This window comes from Hyposmocoma kahamanoa, unplaced genomic scaffold, assembly GCF_003589595.1.
Source record: "Hyposmocoma kahamanoa isolate Upper Pololo Valley unplaced genomic scaffold, ASM358959v1 88, whole genome shotgun sequence".
NCBI lineage: Eukaryota > Metazoa > Arthropoda > Insecta > Lepidoptera > Cosmopterigidae > Hyposmocoma > Hyposmocoma kahamanoa.
Window position 1 is genome coordinate 7,034,236 of NW_020654466.1, and position 17,255 is coordinate 7,051,490.

The 17,255-nt window shown below is 36.9% G+C and overlaps 1 protein-coding gene across 2 annotated transcripts in view; it reads right to left on the reverse strand.

The window, feature by feature from the left end:
• Nucleotides 1-17,255, reverse strand: part of LOC113235628 (arf-GAP with coiled-coil, ANK repeat and PH domain-containing protein 2) — a 44,678-nt gene that overhangs the window by 12,667 nt on the left and 14,756 nt on the right. For both annotated transcript variants that reach the window (XM_026471410.1, XM_026471409.1), the window contains exons 6-12: nt 9,117-9,212; nt 6,775-7,034; nt 5,285-5,401; nt 3,791-3,982; nt 2,686-2,792; nt 1,930-2,018; nt 40-134 (exon numbers count right to left, since the gene is read on the reverse strand). In XM_026471410.1, coding sequence (XP_026327195.1) covers nt 40-134; nt 1,930-2,018; nt 2,686-2,792; nt 3,791-3,982; nt 5,285-5,401; nt 6,775-7,034; nt 9,117-9,212 — 956 coding nt within the window. The remainder of the gene's footprint in view (nt 1-39; nt 135-1,929; nt 2,019-2,685; nt 2,793-3,790; nt 3,983-5,284; nt 5,402-6,774; nt 7,035-9,116; nt 9,213-17,255) is intronic.

Genomic DNA, 17,255 nt, shown 5'->3' on the forward strand with positions numbered 1-17,255 from the left:
TTATTTTTCTAATTCATTTCATATCGTGTATATACTTACGTCTCACAGTCAGGAGTTGCTCTAGTAATCGTAGTGCCTTCAGTGTTAGCCTCATAGATTAGGTTCACTACTTTATTACCTAGTTCTGCCATCACCTGAAGATGAAATAAATCATATTGTCAAGACTTTTTATAAAAAGTTATATATAAAGTAACAGTACAGTTATATGTATATAAAGTAAAGTAGTTTTATATAAAGGTTTACACCCTTGTTGAATTAAGGGATTTTTAAGAACTCTGTTTATGGCGGCCATTAGGCTTGGGCCAATGTCAGTTCCGATGAACATAATAAGTTGTCGGTGAATACTGATCAAGAACGCCAATGTTTAAGCAGCAGCGAGGTATTTAATAAAATTATAATTATAGCGAATCGCTACAAATCTCTCTCTATATATTTTTATAATATAGTCTTTTTTAAGCTTAGTTTTATATTTAAATTCTAAATTTAAATGTGTTTGTTTTTGGGCCTTTTCTTGACTTTGTCTAGGGTTTGCTGTTTTGCTACGTGGTGTTTTGTAATCAAAATTAATAAACTGTAAGTACATTTGCTTGGCCTTGCTCACTGGTTGTTAGCACCCACCCTTTAACCCATTGATACAGTCCGCTACAATAATATATATATATATATTTAATACAACCTATATACATCAACATAGCCCCGCACTAGGGAAACCCTGTGTCGCGGGCCATGGACACACATATAGACAACCACAAATTACACCCAAACTCACGAGAGAAATAAATGTAGTACATACAAATATTTCTCCCGGCCCGGGAATCGAACCTGGGACCTCTGCGTGGCAGTCCGGCATGGTAACCGTTCGGCCACGGAGGCAGTTAAAATATTGAGTTGAACTATTTCGCGCCATTGAATTTTTTATTTTTATATATCGAACATAAAGAAAAAATAATAATTGAAGGTATTGCACCAAGCAGCGATAAAAATTCCTGAAGGAAAAAATGTTCTAGCAGAATTTTGCTGCTGGCCTTAAAAACTACCTTAAGATGTGTAATTGTTTACACATAAAATTGAAGTGGTGTAATGATTGTAACATCGTCAGAAATTAACATCAAGTGGACGAAGTCACTAAAATTTTACCAACATTTACGATTACTATCAAAAACGTTATTAACTTGTACTTGTAACGTAAATTTAACTTGATTTATTAAAAGTATACATGTAATAATTTATATATACAATATATATGGATATAAAGTTGTGTTTGTTCGAATATGACAATATTCTATTATGACAATTCGTCAAAAAGTTTGCCATTCCTGACACGGGGAAAGAGGCACATAATGTAAGTATTTATTTAGAGAAACAGAATATGTTTCCCTTACCCCGTAAGTACTAGACCCTCGTACCCTAACAATGTTACGTTAGTTGACGGTTAGGATTGGTTCCAATGAAACTTGGTATAGTATTACTAGGTATGGTATTATTTATTGATTTTGGTCTGAGATAACTAATAAAAAGTAAAACTTACCGTTTTCTCTACGTATTTTTCTATAAAAATAACCTCCAGCAATTTTTTTCACCAAGATCCAGCAAAGAAAAAATTACGCGCCCATCTCATGTTTTCAGACTACACAACTGTAAATTTTTTTCTCTCTCTCTTAAATTTGGAACATCGTAGCGACATCTCTTTACAACCGTTAAAACTAATTTGTTTGTCTGTTTTATCGACTGAGAGACTATAGTGCTAAATGCTTTACTTTAGGTATTATGGACTTTAGTCCCTCTTCACCCGGTGTTCCTCTTATCCCACCTGACCTTATTACTTAATTGACAGAAATTGTTTCAGACAGATGTCGGTCCGAGAAATAGCGTAGACCCCCAGATACGACTAACATTACGAACATGAGAAGTAAAAAATGTATACTACACCTTTATAATGTCAGGTTCCCAATCATCTAAGGTCAATGATCTGACTTTGCTCACATGAACGCCTAACGATCGATGTATTCCGGAGCATTCTGTGAAAGACAATTTCTATTAGATTGACTGAGTAGTAGGACATATAGAGTGAAATAGTAAGATAACAAACTCTTAAGACCACTTCGCCAACTGACTTTACGCGCGATTACGTTTCATCGCGACAAGTTCAACTGCATTACAAATACATTATTTAGACACGATAAAAAGCAGTGTATTTGTTACTTGTCAGAATAGTTCAGTCACGATCAAGGAAGGTTTCGTATGAGTAATTTCAAAATTTTTATTCTTAATAGAAAATTACGAATAAAAGGCAAGTATTGGCAGTATTACTCTGGACGAACTCTTTCATAAGCAGCTCTACTGTTCGGCCGAGTCTTCAATAATCGAGTGGTGAACATCCGGTGTTTCCTTTAAAAGTATTTACATTTTACATTATTACATTATTTACATTATTTTAAATTTTTAACTGCCTCTGTGGCCGGACGGTTACCATGCCGAATTGCCACGCAGAGGTCCTGTGTTCGATTCCCGGGCCGGGAGAAATATTTGTATGGCCTACAATTATTTCTCTCGTGAGTTTGGGTGTAATTTGTGGTTGTCTATGTATGTGTTCATGGCACCCGCGACACAGGGTTTCCCTAGTGCGAGGCTATGTTGAGCGTGTGCGTTATTATTATTATTTCAAAAGATTTCAAGGCCACGAACCTATGCAGAGCGTGATGCCGAGGTTGATGCTGGCCCATCGCGGGTTAGCGCTGCCGCAGTCGCAGCAGCTGTTGTTGCCCGGAATGCTCAGCAGCTGCTCCCATATCCTGAAATAGTAATAACTATATTGAGACATTTGTTTCTTTTTTTTAATAAATTGTATAATAGAATGATATTCCTTTAAATGAAGATACTATGTTATTTATAAGGAAATAATCCTTATAATTGAGCCTTTCGATCAGCATTACAAAAATACAGGTGCTTTTTTTTGCACATTTATTTCTTTTGTTCGAATCCTAGATGAGGCAAGCACGTTTTTAAATATCTCCGAATGCAGTATTACTTCCTTTTAAAAATAAAATAATGTCTCCATGAAGTAAATAATTCCCATCTACAATATTTAAAATACTTTTCCTCCGTTCGCCACAGGCGTATGACGACATGTATAAAAATAGTACCCACTATAGGAATGACGATTAGTGATATCTGAGAGATCTATCAAAAAAATCAGCAAAAATCAGGCGCATGACTTAACCAGTGTTTATTTAAAATGGCCTTCAATAAATGAATAAACGAACGGATGAATGTAATATATGAGCCAGCACAATTATTTTTCAAGATCTTACATTCAACTTAATGCATTTCACATTTTACGGATTCTTTATTAGTCGCTCATGTCCTTAGGTGGCTATAGGATGCAATGACGTGCTGGAAAGATGAGTCAGGACGTACGTTAGACATGTCCGAATATCTGAGTTCTTATCACAAAAATGGTTTAACAGGTATTTTAGGAAGGCAAAGAAGTTGTCCCCGGAAGTTGTAGTTCTGTTTAGCATCTACATCTACGATTTTATACTAATACGAATGTCATATTAAATGTGTGGGTGTGCTTGATTTGGTTATACACATTAGGTAATGTACTTTTGATAACAGTATAAAAGTGTTTAATATCTTTTATATTTACGGAATAATCGCCTGGGCACACTTAACGATTACACCCTGTATTATATGGGTCACAGTTGATTTAAATGAATAAATAAATTTAGAACAATCAAAGAGTATCGTCGTTTTCGTATTAATAAATAACGAACAGTTTGGAATATACCTGACTTTCTTCATAGGTCCACTGGTCAAATACTGATTGTCATTGTGTCTGGTGTCATCGGGTACTAGTACTAGTTGAGACTCCGGATTCTCTCTGCTTTGCCCTTGCTGGATCGCTGATCGAATGCCGTTTTGCAAAGCTGATATCCACGAGTTGAGCATTTCTTCGGAGTCCGCTTGGAGCATGTGGCTTCTAGAATTATAAGCGACAACTGCCCAGTTAACACGCTGTCACGTATATTAATGGCAAATCTGAATTCTACCTACTAGGCAACAACATTTAAATTCATCGGAATAATACAACCGCCAACAGATTCGGCGCGGTGCCGGCGTTAATTAAAACGTAAAAGCTAAATGAATAGAGCGTATTTTGCCATGAAAGTTATGCTCAGGCCACACAAAGGCGGACGACGCGCGGCCGCCGCGCGTTTCAGTGTGGCAGGGTTTATATGAACTCGTATATTACAAAAGATTCCGCGTCCTAAACGCTTCTGCGGCCGCCTCCTTGTGGCCAGAGCATTAGATGCACGCGGTCATAGCCCCGCACTAAGGAAACTCTGTATCGCGTGTGCGACGGACACACATATAGACAACCACAAATTACACTCATGAGAGAAATAAATGTGGACCATACAAATATGTCTCCCGGTACGGGAATCGCTCCCGTGACATTTGCGTGGCAGACCAGCATGGTAACCGTCTAGTCACGGAGGCAGTTATATATATATGTTCTGCCTTCGGAACGAAAAGGGCACAACAGTCGCATAAAGTATACACAGTTGTACCTTTTTTTTTACGACGCCAGTTTTGCTTACGCACAAAAACAAAAAGGTATATACAACTTAGCAATAATGTGGGCTAAAGCGGCCATAGCGCTTAGAATGATGTCTTCTAGACAATCTTTGAGGTAGAGGAAAACTAAACAGAGATGGAGGAGGAGGACATTGATGAAAACTTGATAGGTATAGCCATCTACCTCTTCTCAGGCTCCAGCTGAAAATCAGCGCTGTGACCCTGCCCAGCATTAAGCTGAGCTGGCTAGCCTTTTCGGATATTATTATATATTTAGTAATATATACATTTTTCGTTTTTTTTAATTGTTTACTCTTTGATTTAAATTTAGATTAATATTATTATTACTTTATGTATATTTATTTGTAATAGCCGAATAAATGTTTCTTTCTTTGTTTCTATTATTATCAAAATAACAAAAAAGTATATTGTATACCTACATACATTATATATATTTATTAAGAAATTATACTTATACTTATGTTGCAGATTTAAACCGTGCCAGCAAATACTTACGCAATCCAGTTTAAAAAATAGGAATCGATTTGACCGACTATCCAATTTCAGACGGTAGTTTGTCCCATAATCGTGCAAACATAATCGTAAAGGATTTTGAAATACTCTGATCGGGATAATTTAACGCATCTAAAGAAATTTATAGACATTGTAATCAGTTAATAAGTGTAAGGTGTTTATTACGTACTTGGATGGCGACAAAACTTCGAAGCAAAACCGCCTTTCTCCATCATGTACAGGTTTCACTGTACACAGCCTCAAGTCTTCTTCCATCACTGTCACGTTAAGTTCACCGGTTCTTTTTCTAAAATATTACAATAACAATGTTCGACAAAAATTCTATTGAAAACAGTGAGACAAAGCGCGGAGGTGAGGGAAAACAATATCTGCCGTGTCAAAAGGTGACGTCCTCAATGCCACAGCAATTTCACAGTTCGGGATTTACATGAGACGTCTCAAATATGATCGAACTTATGAAATAATAAATAACGCTATTATGATATTGCTCCACATTCGTTAAAAGTGCAGTAGGTAAATATTCCCTCTGGACGGAGAAACTAACCAAGTCCGTATAAATCTCTGGGCGGAGAGACACCTCACGACGTCACTCATTCCGCTGTCAGAGCACCTTCCTCCAGGGCATAATCTACCTTGGCACAAACTAAATAGACTGCGGACCCAAGTTGGCCGAAGCAAGGAGAGCATGCACATTTTTATATTTATAGGTTATAGCTGGGAGAGCGCATGTATTTGGGGTGTCTCTTCCCAGACTATGGCACATCTTTTGTGTTGTCCTGCATGCTCCTACACCTGCACACGCGAGGATCTGTACGAAGCTACTGATAATGCTGTGTCAATCGCTGAGTACTAGTCCTCACAAATATAAACGTCAGAGTAGTCACGCGAAGAAGAAGAAGGTAAATATTAGACAAGTGTCTGGAACCTACCGATTAACTAAAACGTTTTTTTATGATACCACGTCACGGAACGAACAAGTCCTGCACTTAGTGGTAAGCGACATGAGGGACAGGAGGATATGGTATGGGATATTATATGGGCTGCTATGGAGCAGTGGCAGTGTCACTCAGAGCTTTAAATCGCAAAGATCTGAGGGGCACTGCCACAGCGCCCGTCACGCGCTAAACATAAGTCCCATGTGCCTGTCATTTCAACAGAAAATGTAAAAATGGAAGTAAATTAATTGGCAACTCTGCTTGTATTGAATATTGTTTCATGTAGTTAATTTTACCACCCTACCTCCACATAAAATTAACAAAATGTATAACAGCCCAGCTACAGTCTCCATTGCCACCAAAAATTATACCCTATACGTGTTCCTCACGGGTTGTTAATTGTTCGACCCTCGGCCGAAGAAATTATCTTCCCTGGGTTAGCGGAATTGTAAGTTTATTTCATCATTCTTATTTTACAGTATATGTAAACTGTTTAGAACATAAAAAATATTCCAGCGTCCAAGGTATCTCGGTGCCAAAGCGATTCCGTTAAGACTTCAGAATGTCATTACAGTTAAGTGTCAATGTTTTTTAATTGCCAACCGCTGCTAATATAAACAATAGGAACAATCAAACCAAAACACAATTAACGGTAAATTAAAGACCGTGACGATCTGATCACCTTACAGCGACCTACATAAATCAGCCTTCAATATAAACTCACCTATAGACAAGTCGATTATCGTATAAGTAAAACCACCGACGATTCCAAGTTTTGAAAGCATTTGACGTTCTTTTGAATAAGTATCCTTGCATACGAGGCATGTTTTTGAGACATGGTGTACTCAGAAGTCCGTCTTTGCAATCGCTGTCATTGTCATTTGTATTACAGCTTGGCAACACAGTGTCTTTACTGTTGACGATCGTGTGTCGGTTTTCCATCTCCTTGTCGAGTATTTTTGTGTCGTTACGCATTGTTGAAATCTGCAAATGTTCGTTAGTGAATACTTTTTAGTCTTGTTATAATTGTTTAGCAGATAGTTGCGACTTTCATCATTAATGACTGATGATAATGGGACTATGTTATGCGGCTAATAAGATCATTGAGTTTATATCTTACGGATTTGATTAGAAGACTAACGGAAATACACATCGTAATGTAAATAAACTCAAAATATTAACACACTAAAGTATAGGAAATGAAATTATTTTTCCGGATTTAAATCGCGTATATTTGTTTTTCCACACGAACCAAACGTTTCGGGCCCTTTACAAGTCCCATGGTCACGGTTAAGTCAACCGTGATCATGGTTGTCTCATTTGTGGATTTGGTTTGTTTGAAAAAACAAAACGCGATTTAAATCCGGAAAAATAGTTCCGTTTCCTATATGTAAAAATCGCGAAAACCTAAGTACTCGATACACTAAAGTATAATTTCGTCTGTTAACTCTATTATTCATTAATAAATGTATTCGTCATACAAAATCGCCTCAAAATAATGAGCAAAAAATTACAGATGTTACCCTTTTTAATTGAGGAATAAATAGGTTCAATTTATCATCTTTAAGTTATTAGTCTAATGAACCAGGGCACCAAGTCGCTAATCTTAAATCATCTCAGTTATGTGTCAATTGTGTCAGTGGCAGGATCTTATACGTTTGGTATTCTGCTAAGGGCGCGTTCCCATTATGTCGCGACGACAGATAGTCGTGCAGTTTAGTGTCGTGGCTTGTATATTTAAATAAAGTTGTTCACACATAGAACAACACGATTAACTGTTGTTCACGACTTTTTCGACGTTACGACGACAAACTGTCGTAACAATGGGAAGATCAATAATGACAGTCGTCAGACGATACATAAAACGTCACGATAAAAATGTTTCGACATTAACGTGGTTTTAAACGATTAAAAATAAATTTTTAATTTTTTTTTGCACTATCTGACACTTTCTGGATCTGTATTTTTAGCAACGCTTTTCGTGTGTCATTGATAAAAATAATTTTGGTGGTGGGTGCTTTCTTTAGCTACCGCACAGAGTTATCACCGTTTAGGGCTATCTTTTTAAATATTTTAATTGTTTTGCAAAGGTACAATTTGATGAATTAAAACTCATGGAACAAAACTGGTTGTTTATGATTAATAAATAACGCACACACTCATAGCCCCACCCTAGGGAAAATACTGTATCGCGCGTACCATATACACACCCATAGATAACCACAAATGACACCCAAACACACGAGAGTAATAAATGAAGGCTATATAAATAAATATTTCACCCGGCCCGGGAATCTAACCTGGGACCTCTGCGTGACAGTCCAGTATGGTAACCGTTCGGCCACGGAGGCAGTTAATGTTAGTAATATGGCCCTGCGGGGTTGTTAGAATTTTACAAATTACCCTGTATAAGCAAAAGTCTAAAAAGACTCACCCAAGAAACTTTTATAAAGGCATAGGTATAGGTACATAGGTATTTAGTAGTCAAACGCATAACACCGTCGTTTAAAATCAGTTGAGATTGTAGCCAAGTAATCTACATATTGTGAAACAGAATGAAAATAATATTCTGAGCCAGGATGTAAGGTTCATTTCAAACAGGCTGTTCTTGTTCATCTCAAAATCACAAATTCATATACATAAGGGGCAATACTTCTACGCTTCTATAATAAGATCCCGGTTGATATTCAAAACTTTCCATTTACGAGGTTTGAAACTATAGTGAAACAAAAACTTTACACAAAAGATTATTTATACACCGTCAGCGTACTTGGATGACAAATATACGTGGTAGTGACCCGATTAGCTTTTGCAGGTTGTCTTGATCTATCATATAATATTTAAAATAAATGTTGTAAATGATAAATGTACGCAAATGTTTATTTACAAAGAGAAATAAACATTTGTACACAGACTTTCTTATTCATTTTTCGCAGGGGATCTGCCGTACGAATGAATAGTAGAGTTAAATCAATGTGATAAAATGTAACGTAATTCACCCACATCCAAAGGAGTTTATTGGAAGTAGGAATTCCTTATTAATACTATAATAATATAATAACTTGCCTCCTCAGCAGTAGACTTCAAAAAAGGCTCCAAATCCTCAGACAAGTCCGCACCCTGATGATAATAAGTGCAGCAGGCTTGTACGTACGACAGGAACTAAAACAATATGCATGAAATAAAAACAACTATCATAATATAACAGTATTATAATTGAAAAACAAAAACATACCGCATTGCATTAGTAAATAGTTTTTTTTACACTGCGCGGAATGTAAAGAATACATTTGCAGTTGTTTGTATAAAGCAGCCGATCGTGAATATACAATCGCAAGTCAATTGCCTACAAACGCCGATACAGTTTTAAGGTGTGAAGGTGCCGATAAATTTATCGTTACACAGCGATAATTGCGACACTCACAATAATGTTATCGTATATCTACATAGATATCTGGAACTGGTGACACATTAATGGGTAAGATTCGGATAATGTTCTTTTTCCGTGTTTGTTATAGGGTACGCTGTTCTTTTTTAATAATAGAATATAACTTGTCATAATATTTGGATTTGTCATAACGCCTAAAAGTTATCAATCAAAACATGGGATATCTTTGGGAGTACTTGGTTTCATGCTCAGTTTAAAAAAAAGTCTTTTTTAAAAAAAGGAAGTGACAGACTTGTTCGTCACAAGTCGTGCGCCTGATGGTAAGCTACACGCCAGTCCATAACAGTTACAGTGCTACTCAGAGCTTTAAATCGCAAGGGTCTGAGGGGCACTGCCACTGCGCCCGTCACCCTGAGACAAAAGTTGACAACTCTCACGTACCAGTAATTTCACCAGCATCCTTACCCTTCTAACCCGAACACAGTAATGATGACATTACTGCTTGGGAGCTCTACTAAACTGCTCTATCAATTAAATGACACAATATTATCATGCAGATTCGTTGGGAATTAAGTTGCATAGTAAACGGTTAAGAAATCTTTATAAATAATATCGCAAACTTGTGTGTAAAACATTATGTAGTGGAGGTTTTTATGTATAAAGCAACCGTGACGTTACCTACCATGACGAATAACGTGCGTTCCGTGTTGTCGACAAACCTTAGAGAATTTAAATACGAGTTTATGTCCTACATTAGTATAGTTTTTATCATTTAAAAAATCTAAGTAAACTTACTCATCGTTACTCACTGCCGAAACAAGCGTCACGTGTTAGCTAGATACCGTGTCATCGCTTAGAAAACAATACGGCTTAAGTCGAAAATAGGCGTTTTTTTATTTTTGAACGTAACTTGAATGGAAGTAAGACGTAAATATCAATGAAAATGATACAATTAACACATGTACCACATATACCTTTAGCTGTAATACAGGTTTAGCACCTAGTACAGACTCCAGTCTCACACAAATAGCGGTTATATTTAACATTGGGTCTATCTAATGTAAGATTTGTTTGAGAAATAAATAATAATAATAATAATTATTATTATTATTATTAAAAAAAATCCAATTGACATAGACGAGCTCCGTGGTCAAGTGGCTTGCACATCGGTTTTCATGGTGTCGCCGTCTCTGAGGTCCCGTTTTCGATCTCCGGGCGGGTCAATATAGAAACTAACGTTTCTATATTACCTCAGGGGTGGGTGTTTGTGGTACCGTCTCGTTGTTTTCGATTTCCATAACACAAGTGCTTTGGGATCAGAGCACCGTATGTGATGTTGTCTAATGCGTAAGTAATTATTTGTTATTCAAAAATAGACCACTCGTCTCTAATAGTTAAAAAATGTTATATAGGTACACAGTTTTTACGATCTTCTTTAAAATTATCAAAATTATGTTCGATTATCTCTTCAAAATCATTGCAATAGGTTTTATAACTGAAATGTAAGTGATCCAAGATCCATATGATTGACGTGCATTATTAATTGGTAACATTAACATTAAATTTACTGTGCATTACAGAATGTAAGAAGAACCTTAAATGACTTCTTTACAAAAATAATTTGGCCAAAATTTAATGCACGTTTTAATAAAAAAGTAAACAAGTGACACACAGTTAAAAGTTAAATAACCTTACCGAAGTCCTCCGTCGTCCGTAAGAGCTAGATTGTCACTAAATCACTGAACAAAAACCAGTCGAGTGTGACCTAAACATTAAAGATTTATTTTGTTATGTAACGCGGTAACGTCGGGCTGTAAGCGTTGAATCATTCGAAATGATACTTAGACCACCTCGCCTTCGGTTTGTTTAGGCCTTAGGCAATGGTGAAACGGCAATGACACAAGTTAAGGACGATTTTCGCGGTTCTTTACAGGGTTCAGTTATAAATCAATTCCTTGCGGTTGCGGGAGTTATGGGTAGTGGCCCCAAGAACACTACGTTATACACAATTACTCATAGTACAGAGGCGTCTCTAGTTTGAAACCAGTGTTTTGTCTCTGTCTCATATTTATTATATTTTATATACATATATTTTGATATAGTGTTTTTTTGTATAAATGTGTGAGTAAATAAAACGTTTGCATGTGTCTATGCAATGTTAATGAATGGAATGACAACACAAAGTTTAGTATCAGTAGAACTACTTGTGAAAGAGTTCGTCCAGGGAAGTACTGCCACCGTATCTATTTCTGCTGCCAAGCAGTAATGTTAGCATTACTGCTTTCCGGTTTTGAAGGGTGCTGGTGAAATTGCAGGCATATGGGACTTGTCAACTTACGTCTCAGGGTGACGGGCGCAATGACAGTGCCCCTCAGATCTTTGCGATTTAAAGCTCTGAGTGGCACTGCAACGACAATAACTTACCATCAGGCGCACGACCTGTTTGTCCCGTCACTTGATGTTACAAAAAAAAGTTAAATAACGTTAGTATATTACAATCAGACAATGTAAAGTAGGCAGAGTTATTGGCAAGTACCACTTTCTTCGAAGCAACCTCATGTATATAGATAATCTCGATGCCTTAGTAGTTAATCTTTAGGTGCAATTTACATTGCCGAAGGCTGGATTGGAAGCGAATTTTTGTGACGAAATTGTACATACCATAATACCTTTACGTCAATTGAGTAACGTACAAATTAGGCCTATTTTTGGTTCGTATCTAGTTTGTACGTTACATAATTAAGATAAAGTGTTAAGATGTTACGGTTATAAAAATTAGCTTGCATTCGATTCAACGCCAATGTAAATTGAGCCTTATGGTTATTGCAACCAGGGTGTCTACTCCCGTTCTCCGTACAACATCCGTCCGAAATAATTACTGCTAAATAAGTACAATACAATACAAATATTCTTTATTGCACACTAGGACAAATACAAAATAATACAAAAAATAAAAATAAAACAGGTGCAACAGGCGGCCTTATTGCTATATAGCAGTCTCTTCCAGGCAACCTTCGGGTTACAGGAAAAACTGTGAGATAATAATTAATTGAGGGCGCAATAGAATTCGTATTTAAAATACATATTGCACATACACAAGTGAGAAAAAAAGTCTAAAACAGATATCCAAAATAATAGTAATAAATAATGAAATAATTAAATAAATAAAATAAATAAATAACAGAAAAAATACATATGATTACACAAAACGAAGTAGGATTATATGGAACATAATAATAACAACACGGGCGATCTAAAACTGGCAAAACAGGTAAGAATAGGAGAAAATAATGATAATTAGAGTGTAAGATAATGAGCTTTGAGTAGATATGTGTAAGACTTAACAGACTTAGCGCGTCTGATCGATTCAGGCAGGACCTTGAAGGAGTTGGAATAGAAGTTGGAAGAATGGATAGGGCTGTTTAAAGAAAGAGTAAGAGAAAACCGTAAGGTGCGACTGAGAGCAGTAAGTAATCTAGACCAAATCAAAAGACAATGCCACGTATGAAGCTTCATTCGCAACATGCGTCTTTTATTCTATTCGGTCGAGTATTACTTATTTGACAGTAACTGTTTCGGACGGACATCGAACAGAATGGGAGTAGGCCCCAGGTTCGTCAGGTCGAAAAGGCATATACGTACATTTCTTTAAATAGACGCAAGTCGAATGAAGATTGGCGGTAATAGCAGGCAATACTAAAATAACAACAGAAAAATAGCTTGTCCAGTAGCGAATATCCCGCAGCACTACAGAAAATAACGTTAATTTATCTACATAACCCTAAGGGCGCGTGTATACGCTAAGAAAAGTCGCCGGGTCTATGCAAAAATTCGTGTCGTTTTTTACACACGAACTGTGTACACAGCCTAGGCGTCGGACAAGAAAAAAATCTTGTCTACTCTCGACGCGACGCGCTCTGTCGCTATTGCATAGGGTGCAATGTCAGTAAACGAACGTTTATGCGCGTGGACCGATTTTGCAAAGTACCAATCTTGCACTACTAATTTCATTGCGACTAATAAAATGCATGATTTATTTATAAGGTTAGTAGAGGAACGACCGTATTGTGGGACAAAACCTTAGAGATTTATAACGATAAACGACGTACTTTTGAGGCATGGAGAGAAATATTTATTATTCTACAGATATAATTTGCAATCACCATTTTTGTTATTAGTAGTCAACATATTTCTTCACACAGTCGGTAGAAAAACGACAGCTACCTGGAAGTGCACTGACACGTTTACCCTACATACGTCTGCCCGAATGCATTCGTATCGTGTACATACTCATCATTTTCTGGTCTACAACAGACACAAAATATTTTCGTGCCTAGATCCGACAAAATTCTTGTTGTGTACAAGGCCATTCTCGTCTTTTCTGTTGGAGACACAACGAATTTCTAATAATGTACACGCGCCGTAATGTTTGTTTCAAGTTCACGGTAGCTTTATTTGGACTCAACAATGAGTATGAGTCGTGTGAAGTTCCCAGTGAAAATATTCTCAGTTTCGTCCATTAAATATGCTATTGTATGACAATGTCTGTCGGCGAGTTGGCAAATAATTCTTAAACGATCGTGAACAAAAATTGCCCACGTATCAACCTTACGCCAACAATATAAAGTATTCGCTTTTTTTATACTTTAGTGTAGGACTATGGTTTATAGCTGTTAATAGATAGATCCTTTCGGTTGTATACCAACTGTTACCAAGTGTACACATATAAACGATTTGTTTCTCTGTTTTTTGATCGCATAGTGTTTTCACTACGAGGTTTTCCTCGCATACGCATTTTTTTATATAGTCTGTTTTTACTGATTTTTGTTCAAGCAAAACTAAAAGTTTTGCTTAAATATATAATTGAGGCTATCAGCGCAAAAGTGGTGTAACTCACATATAATTTTTTTTCTAATATATTACTTTAAAAGAAATTTAATGATTAAATAATTCTTTACATATGAAAATAGCTTCCGAATATAAAATAATTATGTACTTTAGTATCATTTGGATTTTTTAAAATACTAAGTGACGGGACGAACAAATCATGCGCCTGATGGTAAGAGACACGCCTGTCCATAACAATTGCAGTGCCACTCAGAGTTTTAAATCACAAAGATCTGAGGGGCACTGCCACATCGCCAGCCACCCTGAGACAAGTTGACAAGTCCCATGTGCCTGTAATTTCATCAGCACCCTCACCCTTCGAAACCAAAACGCAATAATGCACACATTACTGCTTGGCGGCAGGAGGGCCCGGGAATCGAACCCGGGCCCTCTGCATGGCAGACCAGCATGGTAACCGTTCAGCCACGGAGGCAATTATAATAATGAAATTATTATAAAATAAAGTAGTATAACTAAAAACACAAAAAATGGTCGAAGTACAACGACGTCCAATTAAAATAAAATTACAATTCCTTCGAAAGAAATTCCTCTGCACAACAGGAGTGTCAATAAAAGGAGTGTTACGTTATTATATTTACTGCATTTCAATATACATTGGGTGTTTAGGGATTTTCCCATTGCAGTTTGCTGGGTCTTATGAGGATTTCTTTTTTCCAATCTATCTTAAAATAATTCAATTAACATCGTTCCAATGTCTTATTATGCCGTTACACAATACAGGATGTAAACAAACAAATCGTATGTAACGTGGACACGTTTTTGCTCACGATAATGAGCGGTAAACACCAGTGTACGAAGCTAGTGGTTCCCACGAAGCATTGAGATTGCATCGATGGTTTATTCAACAGTTATAAAGATTGTGTTATGTTTAATGTGTTATTATAGCGTCTTGTTTTAACGTTTCGTTTTGTAACGAAAAGATTGACAAATTATTTTGTAGCAGCAGAGCTCCTTGTGAACGAGGTCGTTCAGGGAAGTACTGCCACCTTACCTATTTCTGCCGCCAAGCAGTAGTGTGAGCATTACTGCGTTCCAGTTTTGAAGGGTAAGGGTGAAATTACAGGCACATAGGACTTGTCAACTTATGTCTCAGGGTGACAGGCGCAATGGCAGTGCCTCTAAGATCTTTGCGATTTAAGGCACTGAGTGGCACTGCAACTGTTACGGACAGGTGTGTAGCTTGCCATCAGGCGCACGACTTGTTCGTCCGGTCACTGGGATATTATATAAAAAAAACTATTTGTTTGAACACATGAACAAGTCGTGCATCTGATGGTAAGCGACACGCCTGTCCATAACAGTTACAGTGTCAATGAGAGCTTAAACTAAAAAGATGGCACTGCCACGGCACCCGTCACCCTGAGACATAAGTTGACAAGTTCTATGTGCCACTTGCTCACATTACGGCATGGCGGCAGAAATAAGTAAGGTTTTTTTTTTTATTTAATAAAAAAATATTGAGAGATTTTTGGCGATTGAGAGCGAGGAAGCCACCGTGTCAGCCTCTCCTAGTCATCGAACACGTGCTGACATTTCAGTCTCCTAATGTTGCCACCGTCAACCAGTGCTTTAGCGAGAGGATTCGAATGAATAATTGAGCCGATCCTTGTGTTTACGTCTATATACGTCCATCACTTCTACAATCGCTGGAATCTCCAGGTATTGGGGATTTCAGTGTTCTTGGTGTACCGCCACTGATAGTTCGAAGGATGTTGTTTTGGTCTCTTTGAAAGCATAAGTAAGAAATAAGTGGCAGTACTTCCCTGGACGAGCTCTTTCACAAGGAGATCTGCTGCTACTAAAATTTGTATCAGTCAGCCGTGATTATGATCGTAAAGGTCCCGAAACATTGTTTTGATAGAAAAAAAAAGGAATACTTTTATTTCCAATTTATTATTTTCCCTAGGGTTAAGGTTTTTTAAGATCTATAGAAAATCTTGAACTATCTTGAAAATTTTGATCCTTTTGTGTAGATTTAATTAGTTTTGGAGTGTAATCAGAAACCGGATTCATGGCCCATGTAAATGGATACCCACAGAATAGCAATAGCAATAGTAGTCGTGCGTTACCTTGTAGCGGCAATTAATCTAGCTTATTGTTATTCTCATCGACACTCAGCTGTAATTATACCTAGTGCGTGTTGGTAACTAGCTTTATAGGAAAATGTGGCAGGCATAACAAGTTTTATGATTTAGCGGTATCCATTCGCGCGAATGCAAATTATACTTATTTTAAGTTACATGTACTTGTTTCTTTCCTTATTAGTGAGGAAAGGTCAGGTTAAATTTAGAGTTGCCAATTATAACACTAATATACTCTTTACAAATACATATAAATCGAGTGTTCACTACTGTTGGGAAAATTTCCGAAAAAATTCAAATAGTGGAAATTATTTTGAAAAATTGGAAAAATATAATTAATAATAAAATAACGCACACACTCATGGACCCACATTAGGGAAACCCTGTGTCGCGGGTGGACACACACACAGACAAGCAACACAACAACAAGTTATACCTAAACTCACGAGAGAAATAAATGTAGGTCATACAAATATTTATCCCGGTCCGGGAATGGAATCCGGGACCTTTGCGTGTCAGACCACTATGGTAACCGTTCGGCCATGGATGCAGTTTCAATTGGAAAGGTCATATTATGTTCTCCATTTATATAAATATATCCGTTTATATATATACTATATATACTCCAGTAGGAGTGTAAACTGGTCTTACATTTCTAAGGGTAAATCTGCTCTCTTATCGACAACGGAAGAAAGAAATAATATTTAAAATTTACTTTACGTTAGCGTGAATTGACAAAATTGTCTAAAAACCTCACAAATTACATCTACTTCTCTGTAAGCAAAAGTTACTTTTTAGAAATTTGCTTATGCACATATTTTAAAAAAA